Source organism: Mesoplodon densirostris, chromosome 2, assembly GCF_025265405.1.
Source record: "Mesoplodon densirostris isolate mMesDen1 chromosome 2, mMesDen1 primary haplotype, whole genome shotgun sequence".
Taxonomy (NCBI): Eukaryota; Metazoa; Chordata; class Mammalia; order Artiodactyla; family Ziphiidae; genus Mesoplodon; species Mesoplodon densirostris.
The window spans coordinates 188162999-188184691 of record NC_082662.1 but is presented as its reverse complement, the minus strand read 5'-3'; the positions used below and the strand labels follow the sequence as shown (position 1 = coordinate 188184691).

Genomic DNA, 21693 nt, shown 5'->3' with positions numbered 1-21693 from the left:
GTGGATGGTGAGTCGCTTTTTAACCATAGGTCTTTCCCATAACTTTCTCGAATCCATGACTGAAGGACAAAAAATGTGCATCTCCTCATAGGTACAAACTAAAACCTTTCACCACATAACAGGAAGAGTGAGAGATGTGTCTTTTTTTTTTTTTCTGTAGTTTCTGTGTGAAAAAAATGCAGTTGCCAGCTGATGGGCAAACTAAAAACGTGTCCCCAAGTTGCAAAGAGTACGGAGTGTACATGTCAGGCACTGGAGCTTTTCCCAGAAGTCGCATCCTCAGGAAGGTATTTTTTCTAATTATGAGGCTGAAATTATTGGCACAAGAAACACTGTTCCGTGATTGGCTAACATAATACAATAAAATAGTGGTGTCAAGTTGAACCACTATGAACATCCGTACGGTGGTCAAAGGAGTCCTTCCCACAGTTTCAGTGTGGTCCCAGTTGTAACCTGATGTCTCCAGGTTTGTCAGAAAAACACTCAGGTACAAGTGTCCCTTTTGCAGTGTGTGGATCTCTTCCTCTAGAGACAGGATGGTCCTAAATCAGCCTTTCCATTGCAGGGGGAGCCGTCATGCTCCACATCTCCACGCGAGAGCCATCCTTTTCCTGACGGCTCGGGCTGTAGGACCCCTGAGTTGCCCTCTTGTTGGAGGCAACGACGGAGGCCACCACTGCCAGGAAGAGGATCAATAACAAGGCTAAAGTCACTGAACCGATGGCGGCGAAGACATCTGAGAGCAAGTCGTCTGCCAACTGCAAGGATAGAAATAATTGTGATGTGAGTTACACAGCAAAGGAGAACGTCCAGGTCAAGGAACTACCCTGGAATGGAAACCAAGCAGAGCGCAGGTGCCACTCAGTGCTGGAGAAAGATCAAGGTGTGAAAGGAAAGTCAGGTGTCCTTATTCCCAGATCATGAGAACGTGACTGTCTCTAGAGTCCAAGGTCTAGAGTCAGAAAGTGAGGCAGGAGACATCTCCTGTGTCTACTCTGTGTCTTAATTTCAGTGACTGAGGTCATTTGTGTGACATCAAGGCCAAAGGATGAACCCACACGTTTATTTGTAAAATAGTTCTGCATCTATAGAGATGTATGGCTCACAGTCTTTCGACTCCCTTGCAAAAAGTTCTGATTTTGCACTGAAAAAAAATGGTTGTTTTACAGCCTTTCTTGGGAAAGGAAGAAAATTAAATTAGTTGGGTCTCATGGGAAAGATCTGGAGACATAGGCTGGGCTGCAATGCACTGGTTTCCACAGTCATCACTTTGACTTGGATTCGATGTGACAATTGAATGGTTGTGAAAACACACGTGCACCACGTGGAACCAAACCTGGGAACAGAAAACTGCAGGCAGAGCCCCGCATGGAGGAGCTGGGTCCTGGAATCTCCGGGGTGTGTCTTGGACAGAGTGGTTTGCCTAGTGTTGATTCCAGTGTGTTTGTCAAGCACTTTTTAGCAATGGGTAAAATGAAACTGATTTAGTTGCATAGAAATATTAAAGACAGGACAACAGTTGCTATTTGAATCTTTAACAGGTTTTCAAAGAAATATTTCTGTCAGGGTAAGTAAAAGCAGAAGTAAACTAGTTTACCTTCTCTTTTAGCTTTCTCTAGGACCCATTCATTCCCTGTTACCTAACCAAGCTACTGTTATAAATGTAATCTTTGTTAGTTTAACATCCTAGCGAATTTTAAACACCTTTGTTTTCCTTTGTGTTTTTTATTTTGCTGTTCTTGTTCACTGTGCTTTGATTTAGCCATTATATAATTAATATAATCCTTTAATACTGTATCTCTTCATAATATTGTCTTGGGTGTACTCACTATGAGCCTTGTTTGAATGTGCTTCATTAGTTTCCTCATTCATTCAACAATGCTTATTGATTACCTGCTATAAACATGGAACTGAGATAAAAATAGAAGGTAAGTCAAAGTCTGAAATCTGTAGCTCAGACACGCACGCACATATACACAGATAATCATACATTATAAACACATTATGATAATGTCATAAATGAACTGCCTAGGGGTGTAGGTAGAGTAATATTGGAATGTGGCATGTGATTACCTTTTGAAGGATAAATAACATTCAAATAGTTCGAGTGGGAAATTCTACTTGGATGAAACAATTTGAAATCAAAAGGGCAAGAGTATATAAAAGTCCTTAGAGTTTGGGGAAACAGTAGGAAATCCGGCGTGACCAAATGTATTGTCCATAAATGTGTACGTTTGAGTAGGAAAAGGATTTAAAAAGTTGGTGAGAGACAGAACTATAAGGTAGATGAATCTGGACAAGAAATGTGAAAGCCACACTAAAATTCGGACTTGGTCCTGAGGTCAGTGGGAGCCAGTGAAGGCGTTTAAGTGAGAGCATGATATGATCAAGTCTGTGTTTCATTAAAACTTGGCTCTGGTAACGGGATGGAGGGTGGGTGGAAGTGAAGGTGGGGCTGGAGGTGGAGGAAATAGGAGTTTATTGTATTAGTCGTGGTGAGATGACCTCGGTCTAAGTTTGCCAGTGGAGTGAGACTCGAAGAGGAAAAGGTGGAGAGAGACTGGGGAGGCGGAGCCAGTCCTCGGCAGACTGTGCGAGCAAGGCTGGGGGGAGCGGAGGGAAGACAAGGATGGTCACCACAGGAGGTGACCCTGTTGGCTGGGGTCTCGTTAACTGGGATAAGATACACAGGAGCAGAAACAGGCGTGCATGGGAAGATTGCCTTTAGGCTGGGAAAAGCTAGCGTCAGGTTCCTGGGCAACATTCAGGTGTGTGCTGCTACTCTCCACATTACTGTCTAAAATTCTGGGTCACAGCAACTTTTCCAGTTATTGGAGAAAAGCATATAGAGTTTCATAGAATTCAGTCATTCTTGAGAAAAATTGTTTACCCCAACTAGAGGGCAGGTTCTCTGGCCACACTGTGTGGCAATGACATCCTTTATCTGTAGGGATAACTGTGGGCTGGGACAGATGAATAAAGCCGTAGACCTGGCCTTGAAAGCTCAAGAGCCTGGGTCTCAGCAGGACAGATGGACCCTTTGGTGTTATCTGGGGACCTCTAGACTGTGTAACCCTCTTGTTCCTAGATGCTGAATTCTCCCTAATCTGTCCAGTAAACTGTGTCATCTTTGGGAGTCAATGGTTGTTCTGCTGGGTGGGTGAGTTGGGAGGGTCCACACCCACACGGAGAGGAGACGAATCACTTGGTTTGCCACTGTTTTCTAAACTTCTCTGGCATCTTCTCATTTGGGCTGAGAATGATTGCACGGGGAAAGCTAATGCCGCCCAGACCCTCGCACCTGCTGCCCTGCAGCTGGAGAGGGAGGGGACATGGCAGGTGTAGAAGCTGAGTTCTCGCTGGGACCCCAGTTCTGGCAGAACCAGAGGACTGATCCGCTTCACTTATCTCGGGACCTGTGGGGAACCAAGGCTCTTGTCTGTAGAGGCTCCACTGCTCTCAGCAATGTGGAGAGAATGGAAGGGCCAGCTCCAGACCCGAGAGAAACCCCCTGCCTCCACCGGCTGTGTGCTGAGCGGTGGGCCTCAGCCAGTCGTCCTGCAAGACCCTGGGTTTGATCACCTGTAATACCAGATCCTAGCATCTACTCCCAGGGATGGGAGCCAGGAGACACAACAGATGCAAAAGCCAAAGAGAATGTCCCAGAGTAAGTTCCCGGCACAGGAGAATGTGAGAACCGTGAAGATGTGATGTATCACCTCTCTGACTTCATTCAATTCTGAAAGATGAACTAGAACTCCCTCAATGCCTCGAGAAACAACCCGGGAGCCAACCTACAAACCTAACACGGCAATTCCGAGCTTCAGATAAAGTTTAGGATGAAATGGCTGGCCTAGCGATATCAGATGGGGCGCGTCACTCAGCTTTGGTGGGGAGCCGAGGGAGTCTGAGTTTGAAATCGCCTCTGGAGGGCCCTTTGCTTTTGAATTCCCCTGGCTGAAAGGCCTTTTTTCCGCTGCTATTCTTCGACTGGGCTTAAAATACACAGCCCTGGAATGGATCCTTTGATAACTGAAACTGCTGGGACACAGGAACTGACAAGGCCGCCAGGTGTGGACCGTCCTGAAAAACAGCATGAGTTTAAGGCCAGGCCTGTTTGGGTGGGTTGTGCTGCTAATGCTGCCCTTTTGAATAACCTTTTTCAGAAAAGATAGACCCCAAATTAATTAAAATTTCATGTAAAATTACTTTTCAGATGGCTTATGCTGCAATCTGTATTGTTAATATCCTGTTTAAATGTACATTTTACACATGATCACATTAAACTGCGGTGACTGTGAACTCCCCATCTGCAGAATAAAATAAATAGGTGCTTCATTTTTTTTCCTCCATGGAAGATTCATTCTGAAACATTGACTGGTTGTGGCCAAATGTGACCCAAGGCAAGGATGCACGCTGGCATTCTCAGGGGAAACTGCCAACGCTTATCTTGAATCTTCTCACCTGAGCCTAGGCTAGAACATGCTGGAAATACACATTAGCTTTGTTTCCTTAAACTCCAGAAGAGGAATTCTATACTGTGATTTCTCTGAGGCGAGACTGGAAACAGAACGCACTTGCGAAACAGACGGAAATGGGTTTGAATCCAGTTTTGCCACTAGTGTCCTACACTTATCTCTGCTGTTTGCCCACCTGTAAAGCGGGAGTGACAGTTCCTGTGTCCTAGGCTTGCTCTGAGATGTGGAGCATCCAGGTGTGTGGAGCTTCTTTGAGGGGCAGGCTCAGAAGGGAAGTCAGTCCTTGTGGTCACTGCTGTTTAGCACTCTTCAGAGAGATGACCCTTCCCTAGCTGATTTCTCCGGTCCTGCTTGGGCGTCAGAACACCCACCAGATGCCACCCACTCTGGCAACAAGTCGGGACTCAGAGCCCAGCCTGGGAGCCGAGAGGGGCAGCCGCTGACCTGGAGCTGGCGGGGGTCTGGGCCATCTGGCCGTCGGGGCCCACAGCCCCTCACTAGCTGACTGCTGGTCAGTTCATCTGATTTTGAAAACACAGAATGAGCTGGCTTGTCTGGAAAGGAAAAGTAATGAGACTATCTCTGTCCTCAGCACAAGGATCCGCCTGTCATAATATTTAGGGCCAATTTGGAAAAATGTGAAAACCATAAACACATTGGAAGGAGCCTGGAAAAACAGGATATCTTAGGAAACTTGACCTCCAATTTCCAGGTGAAAGGAGGTGAAGACGTTAAAGCTTTGACTTGAGGTGAGGAAATTCTAGGACTGAGGCCATGGTTTCCCCCATAGGGGCATATTTTTCTCAGGTCGGATTTTGTAAAACCAGCGGAAGTACGTTTGTAGTTGAAAAAAGCAGAAATGTTGGGAGTTAAGAACTGGCTCCTGAAAAACACTAGGTTGGAGTGAATTCCCCAAATCCTTCTTAGAATTCAGTTTATATGTCCGTTGTGTGGAAATATGTGGAGACAGTTGAAGACAGGAAGTTAGAATGTTTGGATGTACTAGTTGATTACGGGTTATATTCCAGCTTCAGTATGTGAGTTTCTGAAATGTGTGTGTGTGTGTGTGTGTGTGTGTGTAGTGTTACACAAGTACATAATAGTACGTTAGGTACTATTATGAGCATTAGTGATTAATGGGAAAAATACTTTAAAGATGTTGTGTTTTTACAAAGTCGGTTATAATATTTACCTTCCATCTGTGTATCTAAAGTGAAATGAGGACATCTCTTTGACTCATCCTTCAAATTAAAAATAAAGAAGAGATAGATATGAGAGAGAGAGAGAGAGAGCGAGAGAGAGAGCAAGCAGTTCTTGTGAATTACTATTGTAACAAGTAGGTCTTCAATTTTTGTGGATGGTAAAAAACTCCCACACAGACCTGGGTCCTTGAACTATCTCTTATTAGTGAATTGCTAGGAACAGCCGTTTCCATAGTAATATTGAATATGTGCCAGAAGTCTGTTTTTAAAATGAATATTGCTGCAGCAGCCAATTTTCAACCATAAATACACTGTCCACTTTACAGTTATAAGGGGGGATACAGGGTATTTAGAAGCTGAAAGCGAGGCCTTGGGCAGCATCCTGGCACGGGGAAGGGACCACCCAGCAGATGCTCCTGCCACCTTGTAAAATGCTCAGGACTGGGAAGCGTGGCAGCCACGGAGCCCCCTCCAGGCAGCTGACGGCTTCAGGGACCAGGGACCAGGGGGCGTCTGGACTGCAAGCCCAGTAGCATTGTCTCCTTGGTGCTCCCATCTCTTCATCCACTGCTCTGCGTCTCCCAGAAGACACACAGGCTCTCAAAGGAAGCCGACATAGTCTTTCAACCAATTCTCACCAAGTAATTACAGTTCCTTCCAACTCTACTAATTGGGGACCGTCTTGACAGCCTGGTGATGGAGAAACCCGGCGACATGAGGTGTTTCCGGGCACCACCCCCGCCCCCGGAGGGGTGCTGTCCTGGGAACCTTCTAGTGTGATTTCCACAACAGGCCCCACCGAAGACGTTGGAATCGCTACTGGAAATTTGGTACACGGGAGACAAATCAGAAAAGGAGCTGGGCCAGCACAAGGCTGCACGTTCGGGGTTCCAGCCCTAGTTGAAACCATCGTTTCTTTCACAACTGACCATCAGCCCACGCGTGACGTGTGGGGGCTTTTAGGGGAAGAGCACCATTATTCTGAGATTTGAGGGGTGCTGTGGCACCGGCCATGAAGGGACACAGCTATTCCTGCATTCAGCAAATGGTTCTTGAACACACCCTCTATGTGAGCACAGTGGGAGCCAGAATACAGTGGTGAGCCCGGCAGCTTCCAGCCCCATCTGTCTAGTGCTGGGTCTGGAATTCTTGCCCCGACGTCTCACAAGCTCTTTCCTACTCAGGACGCCACATTTTCAGCAGAAGTATAGATGTAGCTAGAAGTTTGGAGACACAGCTTTCCTATTCTCTCTCCTTAAGCAGGTGGTATAAGTGATATAATTGTTCTCCTTGGAAGACCAGGTCTTATGAATAAAAATTCACTCTTTGCCTCATACAAGAACCAAATCCCAGCAGCCCAAACTCAGATTTCATTATGTTTTTGTAAATTTACTGTTTGAAGATAATTGCTGCCCTTTCTGCTGACCCTGGGTCAGGGGGGTTACCAGATGTTGTACGCACAGAAACGTTTAAATTCCAGGTAGGGATTATCACATCCTGTCACCTTCTCAGGGAGGCCTTGCCTGGTCGCCCTCTTTAACTGTAATCAGCTTCATCTCTCTCCAGCACGTCGCGCCCTGGGACACCTAACAGTTCCCGGGGGGCGTCCCTCCCCTCCCAAGGCAGAGGTTCCATCAAGGTGCAGCTCCATCCTTCTGCCTCCCAGCCCCTGGACCGGCATCCGTGCCCCAGGGACCCCGCGGTGATCGCCGCTGGGCGGAAGGCTTGCCCAGCAGCACATGGCGAGCTCTCAACTTCATGCACAGAGCTTCTTCCCGGGGATTCCTGCAGGAGGACACCCTCAGCCTGTGACCCACAGGGGGAGAGACAGCCGCTCTCTTAACTCCACTGAAGGGTCAGGGCGCCTCGGAGGGGCTGCGGGCAGACACTGGGGGGGAGTGGGGGGTGCAGCAGATCAGAAATCACGTGATCAAAGAGTGAAGGGGGCTATTATTATTATAGAACTTGGCTACTATTCCTTTCCATGGAATCCGCCACAAGCAGTCTGCTTTCATCTTCTCCTGCCCCAGAACCCAGATGGGAATGTCATCAGGTGACACAAGCAGGAGATGCGAGAGATCTTTTTTTTTTTTTCTTAAATACCATTTTCTATGTGTGAAACGTTCTTTTTGTCTCCGCTAGGTGACCCCCTGGACACTACCATGGCCCATTTTGGTCTCAGAAAACCTGGGTAGACAGTCATACTTCCTTTCCTTTTTTCCCTCTCCTTCTCTTTCTCTCTGCATTCCAGAAAACAGTGGTCGCCAGCTGAAGATTCGGGCTGTGTAGTGCGCACCACACTGTGAGCTGCTCACACTTGTGTTTGTCAATCGCACACCCTTTCCATCTTCATTATTTTACACTGGGATCCACGAGGAACGCAGTCCCCTGCCCTTCCGCTCGGATTGCTCTCTTGTTCATTCTCAGGGTCACAACCTGGTTAAGACAGTAACTGTCTCTTACGTGGCTGGTTAAACGGTCCTCTAGCCATTCTTTCTTGCCCCAGAATCTACCCCAGCCAGCCAGCCCTATAGGAAAAAAAAAAAAAAAAAAAGAGCTTGCTTACCTGGCTGGGAAGCCCACGGATGCTAACCATATCAGTCCTAACCGTGTCAAGCCTAACCTGCTGAGTTTTAAGTCAAGGCTCGTTTTGACTTTGCCCCCATTCTCCTGTGAAGGTCAGCATCAGCCACGCCCTGCGCGTCAGCAAAGCGACTGTCCTTACGCGCCCCTCTCGAGCGGGAACCAGCCTCCCTCGCCCCTCCCCCGCTCATGCCGCTCCTCCAGGTTGAACACGCCCTTTCGGGAGACCTCTCCTCTGCTCAGAGCACCTGGGGCTTAGCTGCCCTCTGCAGATCCCCCGAGGACCCTGCGGGCTCTCCTGCCAGCATCTCATTCCCGGAAGCCCAGGGCTCAGCAGCGTTTAGAAGAGCTGCGGCCCAGCCTGCCAGGCGTGACGTGTCCCGTGCACTTGAACGTGCTGCCCTGTTCATCAGGGGTTAGGCCACCCTCCATCCCGCCCCTCAGGACTGTACGGATGAGTATCTGTTTCCTCTGGAACTTTCTGACACGACCAAGTGTAGTGCTTTGCACAGAGTGGCCGATCAGTTGTTATTGACTCACCCACTGGTAGTGCTCGTGGCTCTGTTTAACGCCTTGATTCTTTTTTCAGTCGTCGGGAGACTTCTCTACTGCCGGGCGTTTACTGGTGGGGACACGGTTCACCCGTTTGTTCACGCGCTCATTCACTCACGCATCGGCAGTGAACGCCGTCCCCGTGGCAGGCAGCTCCCTAGGTCCTGGGCACACGGGACCCAAAGGCATAGGCATCGCCTTCAGAGAGTTCACCGTGGAGTGATGGTCCCAGGCCGGGTGGCTACACAAACCGCCACAGTCCAGGCGACGGGCACTCTGTTAGAGGCGAGTATGAAGGAAAGAAAGTAAGGCGACAAGGTGGACTTCATGACATGCTCCAGTTTTCTTAAAGGGAGCTGCTGGAAGAAGGAGGTAAGGAAGGGTGTTGAAGGCAGAAGGAAACACCACGATCCAGCGGGAGAGAGAAGGAGAAGCGTGCCTGGGCCTTTCCTGCTGGCCTGGGCGGCTGGTGGAGCGAAGTGCTTCTTGCTTCTGCAGAGCCCCACGTGGAGGAGAAGCAGCAGCCCATGTGTCAGGAAAGCGTTCACCCAACCTGGGCAGTAACCAGAACAGATTCCCTTCCAGGAAGCTTCTCTCCTGTCCCTCAGCGAAGCAGAGGCCAGAATCGCACGCGCAGTTTCATGGATATTCTCTGCGGGTTCTTTCCTAGCACATCTGACCTACACCTCTTAATAGAAACCTATCAGCCTCATATGCCAGGAGCCCTCTACTAACCTGGGTTTTGTAGGACACAGAAGGATTTAAATTTCTTTATACCCCTTCTCTGACATGGTCTATAGATTTTAGAAGGTGACTGATAAGTATATCAATTGATTTTATACAACATTTCAAAAGCAAGAGAATATCCAGCAAACAAGTTAAAAAGGCAGGGGGACTTTTGAGATTAAATCATACTAAAATGACATGACAACTAACAACTAAATGCAATTGATTATATCCTTGATCAAAAAAAAAATCTAAAGGACAATTTTGGGACAGTTAGAGAAATCTGAACATGGATAGTACATGAGATGGTAAATTTCTTGAATGCCATACTGGTATATGGTTGTAGAAGGGAGTCTTTTTTCTTCAGAGGCACTTGCTGAAATATTTAGTGGTAAAGTGTTACAACGTCTGCAACCTACTTTCTAAAGCTAGAGCAAAAAATGTATTTATATAGAGGTAAGAAAGGTAGCAAAATATTAAAAAACTTTTGAAACTGGTTGAAGGGTATGTGTTCACTGCACTATTTTTTTCTGATTTTCTTTAGCTTCCATTTTTTTTCCCAAAAAAGTTAGAAAGGTAATACTTTAAAAAATGATGTTACTGTGAAAATAATTCCTCTAACCCCCCAATTTGTGGATCTTGCTTCTTCACTATCTGTTTGCTCTTCTGCTACTCTGGGTCTTGCTGATTTCTCTCCCTGCTATACTTTTATTGCCTAGTAAATCTTGTTCCCATCGATGGTTTTATCTCCCATCTAGACACTGAGACATTCATGGATCACATCACATGCCAGTTTCCTCACACATTTGGCCCTAACCCTCCTGCTGGAGCCTAACGCAGTGCCAGGCACACAGTGGGTGTCCATGGACTTCCTCACCATCTCCTGGCATCATCCTTCCTGACCTAAAAGCTGTACCTTGGCCCTTTCCTCCCTTGGAATTCTTTCTTCCTACCAACTTTCTTCAGTCGGTGAAAAGCTGCTATTAATTCATTCTCACATTAAGCAGGAGAAAGAATGCCAAATCCCCAGCATCCTTATGGCTTATCACATGTCCTTTTGGCAAAGGTAATCTAGTCTGTGTCATTGTATTTATTGCCCCCAAATCAGAACCAGTTGCCAGAGTAATGAAGGTCTATTGGTTTGTGTTGGCTCAATCCACATCAGGGGGGCTTTAGGGGCATATAAGGATAATTTGACCAGCAAAAGGAAAGCCATAAAAATGATCAAAAATGCTAACAGATATGCTGAGAACACCAAGCTTATTTTACTGAGGATTTATGGCCAACTTATCAGAAAATTATTTGGTCCAAGTCTACATTCAAATAGGTCCCTCAGTAATTCAGCAAAGATTCCAGCCTCTGAAAAAACAGCCTCTATAATGAGATACTCCAGTAACCCCTAACTTGCAGCACATGTAGTTTAATTTTCAACAGTTGTAAGACTGCAGTAAATCCAGCTTTTGAATAACTAGTTCCACTGATACCTCAGACCTGCATTAAATTAGCAGAGCATGAAGATCAACGGCATCCTCTCTCCTGACATACCTGCGTCCGTGTTTATTAACCAAATCGAGCTTAAATGTCTGACCTCCCCCACACGGCAGCCGTGCCAGCTCCTGCGGGGCCCCACTTGGGTGCCAAGTCACCAGGCTCTGCCGCATGATGTCAGCTGTGCCCCCGGCCCAGCTCTGGAGGTTGTATTTTATTGACCAGACTCAAATTGGTTTCCCCTCGTGCAGGTGATAAAGTGTGGCATCAAGTCACCCATGTGAAATATATTACCTTAGCTTTGACAGCTTGTCATTGAAGTCCTTGTTTATATAATCTATTGTGCCATTGACTCTCTTCTTATTTTACAAAGCAAACATAGAAATAAAAACCCTTGCTTCCAGTGTTTCATGGATGAATGTCTATACCCTGCACCTTCTCTTAAATAATCTCAGAAGTAGCTATTTCTATTGACATTGTCGGTGTACATCAAATTATCAGATTTTCAGTTTCAAAGTCTGCCTCGTGGAAGATGAAAGATGCACTGCGTGCTTTAACGGGAATCCTTTCACAGTGCAGCTCTCTCCCTCCCAAATCGTTTGAGACTTGCTACGTCTAAACAGGGAAGGAGCCTGCCGTGCTGAGGTTGGTAGGATCCAAAGTGAACATTCCTAAATCTATGAGCTTGTCACGACTTAGAACACCAGGGTATCTTACCACCAGGAAAGATAGAAATCTTCATATTGGGAAGATTGATTAAAGTAGTAGTTAGTTTTAGAACTAAAGAGTTCTTTCAGAAATCAGGCTTTCAAATTCCAAATAAGCCATTTGGTAAAACTCTATGGCAGGATTAAAACAAAACAAAACACAAACACAAAAACCTTATGTCTGATTTTGCTAACAGTCCACCTAAATGTCCCAAAATGCAACTGGGCGTAAAGATCTACTTCCATTGGTATGGAGGATGTACAGCCTTCCTTCTTGGAGGGACAAAAATAAAGTCTAACAGCATTTAACTCAGTCTAAAAATCCTGCTGAACTACAGTTGCCCTATCTCTATGTATTAATGTAGCATAGAATTTAACAGCCTATTATAAAATGAGACCAGACAATATAGCTGTGCTGGTTATTTTACACTTTTGGAGCTCTAAGTGTATGTGCACAGTAATTATGATATACAACGTGTCTGCATTGCCTTTTGAAATAACGGTTTAGGAGATTCTTGCCTGAGAAGTTCTCTTCCTTCCCTACAAAGGGCTCAAAGGACGAATCTTCTCCTTTTGCCACTGACTAATTTCTAGTGACTGTTTTAATAAAATGAAGATCAGATTCTGTTTCCTATCCAGTTCAGAGACCTTTTTAAGAAGAAATAAGATAACCTAGTTAACATGTTAAATTGTGTTTTAGTTCTATAATTTGTCATTAATATTCCAAAATGTAAGGCTTTTCTCTGGATAATCTTTGCTGATTGTTGCATTTTCTCATATTCTGTGTCATACTGAAATTTTTAATTATTTACATTCTTTTTTTTCCTGAAGTTTGGAGTAATTGCCTAAAGAATATTCCCCTTACTAACTTAAATAATTTGAAACATATGGAAATTCTGTTTTCTAAACTCCCAAAGAGACTGAGAACTGAGAATTCAAGCTATAAACTAAGCCTCTTCAGTTTTGTTGCTTCTTTTCCCAGACCCCAGAATAACACTTCTCTCCCACCTTTATAAAATATTTCCCTTGGGTCTATAACTTTTCTATTCCACCACCATTTAGATGACTTGTCCTCAGGGATATGGCTGTGCTAAGAGACTCAGGAAGAAAACCAAGATTAGTCACCAGGCTTGCAGAATCCTCCCCGATTCTGTTTACGAGGATGGCTGCCAATTCTCCAAACGTGCTCTGCACTCATGTTCTTTTCAGGGTCACTCTGCTCGCACAGCACAGATTAAACACACAGCCTCGGGACTCTCAGTGTTGTGAGGAGAAGCATTTACATTCCACTGACAGCGCGGGGTGTCAAAGGAAGCCATCTGCTCTGATTTAACGACACAAGGGATAGCTGCGGCTCCGAGAAGAGAAAGAGAGTTACAACGTGGCTCACCTCAGCCAACCACTCCTCTGTGTGGCGGACCTGGGGAGGAATCGCCTCCATATTGAGGCATTTTTATCCTTAGAGGTTCTTAGAGGTTGGCCCTCTACCCAATGGTTTCATTGTTCTCTTTTATTAAAATTTCTTTGCTACCATTTTTTAGGCCTCTTTCCCTGGTCTCAGGAACCTAGAATAAATCTAGTATTTCTACTACAAGGTGGCAACTAGATCTTTGATTATTTGTGCATTCTACCCAGGCCATTCATCTTTTCGATATTCTACAATGAGATCAGCTGTAAAACACTTCGGAACTAAAAGGTGGTACATGGGGGAAAAAGGAAAAGTAATTAAAACCTGAGGACTTAGTCTATCCCTGGCATCTGACAAGTCACCTCATTTTAATCTTCACAATAGTCTAATGATACAGAGATCATTGCCCTTAATTCAAAGATCTTTTAAGCAATTTGTCCCAAGTAACAAATTACTTAAGCAGCAGATCCGGTACCCAAATGGTCAGGGCTTGTTCAGTTATGCACAGGTGCATCCTAGATAGAGCACTATACAGATGTAACCCCAAATCTACCCTGAATTTCAACTAAGTTACCCTTATTCGACATATTTACACACTGAGAGATGAGTAATAATATTTACACTTCAGGTCTCTTGCTATGGACAGCACTTATATAACCAGCTGCGTTTCCCTGCTTACTGGTGTTGGTTTAATTTTTCGGGACTTTGCATGTCAGAATAAGCTCCAACAAAGTAGGCTGAGAGGTGGAAGGATTTTGTTTGTGAGTTCTAGGAAGGTGCCCAGCACACAGTGGCTGTCTGGGAGGTAAGCTGTCCCTATATACTGTGCCTGCATAGACCCTGAAAAATTCAGAGGGAGAACAAAGAAAAGGACCCATAATTCACAACTTTCAGTCCCATGCTTTTAACACCCCAGCATGTCTATCAAGAAATAAAACAAGGAAACAATGCAGAAAATCTCCCAGGGTTGTTGCTTGTATAAAACAGCCCTGTGCTACCCTCCAGTGTCAACACAATGTTATCAGGTGATGATTAAGAAGGTAGCTGTTTCCTCGCTTCACAGTGTCAGAAAACAAGGTATCAAGCCAACAACTCCCTTTGTAGGTGCAGCGCTGAGATTGCAGCCACGTAGTGCTTCCAACTGTAAATATTAATGGTGAAGAAAAGAAAGAGATCTTCCCTGGCTCTGGGCTGCCTGAGCTCAGCAGATTACATGACACTCTGGCATGATTTGCTGAGATGTAGAAAATTGAACTTCTTGTTAACAAGTTTCCATGTATTTTTTACTCCATCAGCAGGTTCTTGAATCAATGCCTAGATTAGGTTTGACTAACATCAGCACAATTTGACTTTGATGGAAAGTTTAAAATTTATAATTAAAAATTGTACATCCATTTGCTAATTTCCAAGTAAAAGGAGCTAATCCTTCTGGAAGCTATAGCATTTATACCTGCTTCCCCAAAGCACATTGGTTCTTTTGCTTCCTCCTGGATGAAGAAGTCTATAATGCTTCTAGGACACTGGGGAACACTTAGGGGCAAACTAAGAAAGCCTTTTACATTTCACCCACTGCCAAAGGATTTAAGGTTTCCATGAGCTTGGAAGAATGACAGGGTTGTTTTTATACTCCTTTTGAGACACTAATTTCAAAACCATTATATCGGAGCTCCTATTTTCTTGTAGATTTAAAAAAGTGGACTCAACATTGTTTATGTGAAAACACGCATGCATATTTTACTCTATATAAAGTATATAAGTATGATTTATAGTTCCTGCACTCAATAAATGCCGGTTGATGAGGATGGTGATACAGGAGTCCCTAAAATGCACTTAAGCTGTCCCACTGCAATGGCATATTACTACCCATAAAAAGTCTGACGCAAAAAGGTTATCCTACACTACCATGTACAAAATCAAGGAAGGCAGCATTACCTGTGTACAAAATGTTATAAAGTCTACCTACTTTTATTTATAAGAACACACTTTGAATTGTGTAGCAAAAATTCTAATTGGCATGTTCTCAGCCGTGGACTCCTACAGTTCATTACATGCTGTATTCCTGTCTTATTGTGTGATTTCAAGATCCATACTTTTCTATATTTAGAAAGCTGCACTCAAACAGAATATAGCATCTTCTTCTCTCCTGTCAACTTCAGAGTTCATGACACATTGTAGGTGCTCGAGTTCTTTTTGACTGAATTGACAAATTAGATAGCATTGTAAAACAAATGCAAAAGCAAACTTGACATAGATGACGAGCAGCTCCTGATCTATCCAGGTGATACTTGGTTTACTTGTCAGGTAGAGAGGAAGACCTGGTAGATCTGCGCATCAAGGCCCACCTGGGCCTCACTTTGAACTCAGAGAACTCAGCAGGAGCCTGTCATTGTGATTGCAATCTGTGACCACTGGAATGAGTAAATCAGTGAACAAATCCTTAAAAGGGAATTGGACCCAGGATGGTGTCCTCGTCAAATCTGCTCCAGCTAACAGTGCCATGTGAGTTAATAAGCGGGACACAGCCTACTCTTCCCTCCCAGAATATTTTATGTGAACAGGGAGCCACTCAAATGCTTTGCCCTTTGTAAATGCACATCACCTTCGTGACTCTCACAATGCCTCCCAGGCTCTTTACATCCCAGAATGCCTCTGTACAAAGGTGCACGCTGTAGTCCCAACCCGCCCCCACTGCCGTGGCGGGAATCCTGCCAAACATGCCACCATTTCTGTCTCAGGGCAGAAGACAAATTATATGCAATTACTCAGAACCTGTACCTCTTGAGCTCACCCCACAAGGTGAGTGGGAAGCTCAAAGTCATCACTTAGGGTTCTGCAGATACAATATTAAACTGAGATGCTTATATTGGTTTCTGTAATTCAAGAGCATTTATTTTGGTAATTTAAGTGGCAATGGAGTTATCCCAGTTCAAACACACATGACCTTTACCCTCAAGAAGCTGCAAATTAGGATAATGTACATACTGCCAGCTGTGAATACCTTTAGCATTCACAGGACTTAATTGGTAAAAATAAATAGGTACCGGATTCCATGAGAGCCACAGAGGAGATTTTACAATCTATTTTCCATTTCCATTTTTTCATTTTCTCCCTGGAAATGTTCTTCAAAACATTCCAGAGTTCCCTGGATGCAGTTTGTCTCATGAAAAACTTGCATTTCTTTAAACTATATATAATGGTACCTATTTCAAACACCCATTTTACAATTAAGAAATGTTAACATTTCTGAAATATTTGGGTGGGGCAGTCTGCTTAAAAACAGTCTCCAAGTATTGTGTTTTATAATTTAGGAAACAGAAACCCAAGATTGTATTTTGGAGGAAAATCAGTGATGAGTCTGAGTAAATCACTTAACTTGTTTGGGCCTTAGTTTTGGCATCTGTAAAGTGGCAATAACATTCCTACTGATGTTAGGATTAAATGAGATACTACACGTTGGGCACTTTTGGTCATCGGGACATCTCGACATCAGAGAAGGCCCAGCTCTCAAAGGAAGAGACACCAGTGGGCCCTGGTCACCTGGTCCCTGAGCCAGTGGGGTTTCCTGGGCTGGTGACGCTTCTTGGGCAGTTGGTGGTCCACTTTCAGAAACTTATGGCTTCCTTAGCTCTGAAAATAGCTGGCACTAACCACAGAAATGCTTCAACCACCTCCTGCTTGGCCTAGGGTACATTTTATAAGGATTTGCACGATTGGGACATTTTAAAAAAGTGACTAAATATATTAATTTTATGTACTTTAAGATGATGAGTGATAGCAGCATTAGTCTATAGCCTCAAAGAATCTTTTTTTTAAGGTGCTGATCCAGAGAATTTGCTCAATTTTTAGGGAAGGGAGACAAACTGAATCTCCTCAGACCAAAACATGCCTTTGGTCCTTTGAGAAGAAAAGGGAGAGCATCATGGGCCTGAAAATCCTCAATTAATGAATAAGAACTTTAGAAAGATACAAATGAAGTTTAAAAAAGATGCTTAAAACAAATCGTAGTTAACAAAACTATGTCTAGAGGAAATTTTAATTAGTAGAAATCAAAAATTAAGTTAAAGAGTATGTGCCTTTAATAAGTTAGTGAAAAAACAGCCCCCCACCCCACCAAATCTATTCAACAAAACTTCCTGCCTGAACAGCATTATTTAAAAAAATAAAATAGACTATCTGGAACAAGGAACAGTTTGTATTAGTTTGAGTTCCAACAGGAAAGAATAAGACTGAGAATATCATTGAGGCGTTTTCATCAGTCAAATAAAACCATCATTAAAGAAAGGTGCTACCATTTTTGGTGCAAGGTAATCCTTCTAATCAAAGTGAGTGGCAGCCCACAGATAATCACAACCTATTGGAAATAATTTAGAGGAAAGCATGGAGAGGCCTAAATCATGTTATTAGGAAATGACTCTTCCTTCTTGGGCTGGATTTCAACAGGAGCTTGGATCCATAATCTTGCCCTAGCTTGAATTTATCTGATTTGACATCCCATCACTTCCCAGCAACCTTCATCTGTCCTAGTCAGGCCTGGTCACTCTGTGTACTTCACATCATCCAAACTTTGTTCCCACAGTCGCATTTTGTCTTGTGACCTTTCTTCTCTCTTGAATGCTCTCCCGTTTTCTGTCCTCCAAATAATCTTTCTCATATTTTATGGCCTCGTTTAATTCCCATAACCTCCATGAAAACTCCCCCTCTTGGACTAGCTCATAGTGACCAGACTTCTGTGAATTCATACCGTGCTTTTACTCAGTACCATAAATTAGGGGCTGTTTTCAATATGTCTGGTAGTTTCTCTTTTTCCTCTGAAACTAGATTGTTGTTTTCTTGAAATTCTTAGAGGAGGGATTATAGATTATATTTCCCTGATTGCCTGCCCTCCTTCCTTGCTCCCTGTGTCCAGCCCACTGTCAGACAGGTTGTAGAAACACATGTGTGGATGCGGTGGTTACTTCTTTGACTCTCGGGAGCAGGTGACGGCACCGACTCGGCAGTTCCCTGCATCGTCGTGGGATGTGTGCAAGGACAAAACTTTGGATTTCCTGCTGAGAGGCCCAGAATGTCAGCTCATCCCACGGGAGCAGTTACTGCAGAAGAAGGTGGCTCAGAGGGAGGATAAGTTGGCAATGAGGAGGAGGGAGTGGACGGCTCAAACCTTCAGGTGCAGCTGAATTCGAAAGGGGTAGAACATTTGGACATTTCTTTGTGAGGCTTGTCTGACAACCAGACAAATTGTGAAAACTGATAAGCTTTGGTCTTGCTAATGGTGCTCTCGGGGCAAATATAGGCATTTCATCCACGTCCCTGGGCACGTGTGGCAGCTGTAGGGCCCTTTCTACTTGGGAAGAACTCTAGCTCTTTCCCAGGTCCTCCTTTTCTCCTGGCACCACTTGAATTTCTTCAGCATCTTTCCCTCTCTCATTGCGTAGGGCTCTTCAACAGTCCGTCTGATGTTTGTCATCTTTTGGGATCAGTGCCATAAATCTCCTTCCCTGTCTTAGGTCTTTAAAGCCTCTTTCCGTTGATCCCGAAGGAAGTTTATGGCTCTGATGGCTGTTCTCCAGGTTTCCTTTCTCAAACCCTTGAGATGCAGATGCAGTTATACAAAGAAGAATTCTTGATCATCTAGGCAGTGGGTAATCATAAATGCAGCGTGGCCCTTACACACGAATGAGAACTTGGGATCCTGAGCTCTCTTTGCTAGCAGGCACACAACTTTATTTGTGACTTAATTTCTTCTGTGAAAACCAATTTAATTAGCCCTTTGGTAACAAACAATCAAACAAAACCAAAAATCATGTCAGGAAAACATGAGTTTTTGTTTTGTTAAGAAAATTCCTGCTCATTCTAAGACCTGGGTCAATTATCTTCCATGCATAACTTTCCCTGCCCTCCCCACCTCTGTGTAAACCCCAATCATTCATTCGTCCATCTATTTATCCCTTCAGTAAGTACTGAAGCACCTGCTCTGCCAGGCAGGATTGCCAGGCACTGAGGTTTCAAAGTTAAACAGCCTTCCTGAAGCTCACAGCCTCGAGGAGCATCTGCACTATTGCTCCTGGGTAAGTGGGGCGCACGACCCAGAGCCTGGATGCTCGGTGCTACACCTTCTGAACTGGATCTGCTTGGGAAAAGTGTGCTTAACCTCTGACTTTGTGTTCTCATCAGTAAAATAGGAAGATAATACCACCTAAGTCTTGGCATTTTTGTGACAAATAATTAGATAATGTGTGAGATGACCTTAGAATAGTGGCTGGCTCAGAGTAAGCTCTATAGTTATTAAATTTTATTAGCCTTGTTACCATTAAATGTTACAATGAAGGCATGTTCGGGATGGTGTGGGAGCGTGAAGGCACTCCCAGCCCCGACGGAGAGGGAGAAGAGAAAGGAAGCCTTCATGGGCAAGTTCTGAGCATATATACACCTGACTAGGCAAAGAAGGATGAAATGAGAATTCAAAGCTCACAGAGAAAAGAGCAACAGATTCTTTAAAATGCCTTTTTTCAAAGTTGCAACAGTGGTCACTTCCTACTGGTTTTAGAGGAGGTGAATTAAAAGGACATGGATTTTAACAATTCAACATATTCATCTTTGAAGAGAAGAAAACTTACACTCCTCTCCTGAATTACTAAGATTTTTAGAGGCCCTATCCATTCTGCTATAATGGAATGCTTTCCTAAAAGCAAAGAGGAAGTCAAATTAAATATATCCCGGAGGGCTGCTCTGAGAGTGTCCTTGGGTGTCCACGTGACTATGTTAGAGGTGAGAGCCCACATCTTTATGAATCTAAGCTTCCTCTGGGAAATGGTTCAGGAAAGAGCCAATTTATATCAAATTTCACTTCAACATGAATAATAGGGTTTCTGTGCATTTGTTTCTTGGATGGAAGTAACATTCCCCTAATGGAGAATGTAGATCACTTATCCTCAAGACCCTACCATCACCAAAGGGGTTACTAAAGACCAAGCCTTGTCTTTTTCATTCTGTGAATTTGGTGGGGAAAATGGGCCAACTTTCTGTACTTAATATGAACTATCAGTTTCATCTTAATTTTAATAACTATGGGACAGGCTGAATACACACACATACACACAAACGGTTCTCAAAGTTAGAAACTGCCACTTTGAACTCACCTCAAAAACACTTCATTCATTATATTAGTAAGTTAGTTAATATTTATTATCTACTATACACGATATCAAGTTGGCTATTGAAAAATTTGAGGGAACATACTAGCTTTAAAACAGATGTTTTCCTGAGTTTTAGGTATCAACCAGAGTGATTTCATTCATTCATCAGAAATTAACATGTGCTTTGCCACTTTGAATAACAAATATATGGGTACCTCAAATTTCCTTTATAACATAGTCTTGCTATCAGCACAGGATTATCAAAAAACGTTAGGGGAAGTGGGTGGAAGTAATATTATTCAGAGATTTATGTGCAACTAAATTAAAGTCAGGTAGACAATGAAACAATCAGGAATATGTTTTCCAAATGATCAAATATATTTCTTTGCAAATAGCCTGTTTGTTTTTGGAGGAGTTATATTTAATACGGCGCTTCCTTCCTCTATACAGTTAGTCTCCAATAGATTTCCATCCCATGTGAAATAATCTGTTGTTCAGCCATTACAATGTGAGAAGAAGATAATAGCCATGAACTTTATGCCTTTTTAAAAGGAAAGAATTTTTTCTATTTTTATCAAGGTTGGGAAAATAATATACATATAACCCATAAATATACATTATGAGTCACAAAAGTGTCAAGGAAAAATAAAGTTAAAACAAGTACCAATTTCAAGTCAGGTATCTTGATATTTAACTTTGTTCACATATGAAATCTCCTAGAGTGTGCCCAGTTTTTGGCTCTCAAAAAAAGATTAGCAATGGATTCAGTGAGCTGCAGCCTCCTTTCCTAAAGCCAGTATACGTCAGTCGAGAAGAAAATCCATACTGTATAAGAATTTACACACTCCATTTTTGAAAAGAAAAATTAGGAGAAACTAAATTCATGTTATGTTAAACTAGACGACATCATGATATTCACTTGCATACTAGTAGTCTTCAGTTTTGTTGATCACAACTCTGTTTTTAATAGATGGAACCAATGCCAAAAGTTTTTCTTGAGTAAAAAGCAAGGGGAATAACTCAAGAAAATGATAACACGATGCAATCAAGTTCATTATTCACTTTGAGTCATTTTGGTAAGTTAATTGGTTTGTAACATGGTCATCTGATTTCGAAAATGATCTGTGATCGACTTCAGTGACATTCTGAAGAGAATGGAAGTGTGTCAGGTAGAGATGATGCTTCTCCGGGGGGAATAACTAGGATGTGTCTCGGTTTTCCTAGAACAATGTCAGTTCAGGCTGTTGTGTCAATGTAATTATGAATAGTGCTTCCTTTCCCTCTCAAAGTATTCCAGTTGAACAATAAATAGTACAGTCATCGTGTCATAACCAACACACATCATTACATTCACTTCAAATATCTCCATGGTTTACAAAATTGGAGAACTGTGTGGGTGGAGCTATACATGGAAGT

The 21693-nt window shown here is 43.5% G+C and overlaps 1 protein-coding gene across 1 annotated transcript in view; it reads right to left on the bottom strand.

Moving 5' to 3' along the window:
- Positions 1-255: 255 nt before the first annotated feature.
- Positions 256-21693, bottom strand: part of CRB1 (crumbs cell polarity complex component 1) — a 247645-nt gene continuing 226207 nt past the window's right edge. Inside the window, 1 exon segment of the mRNA XM_060088676.1 lies at positions 256-758. Coding sequence (XP_059944659.1) covers positions 543-758 — 216 coding nt within the window. The 3' untranslated portion in view covers positions 256-542.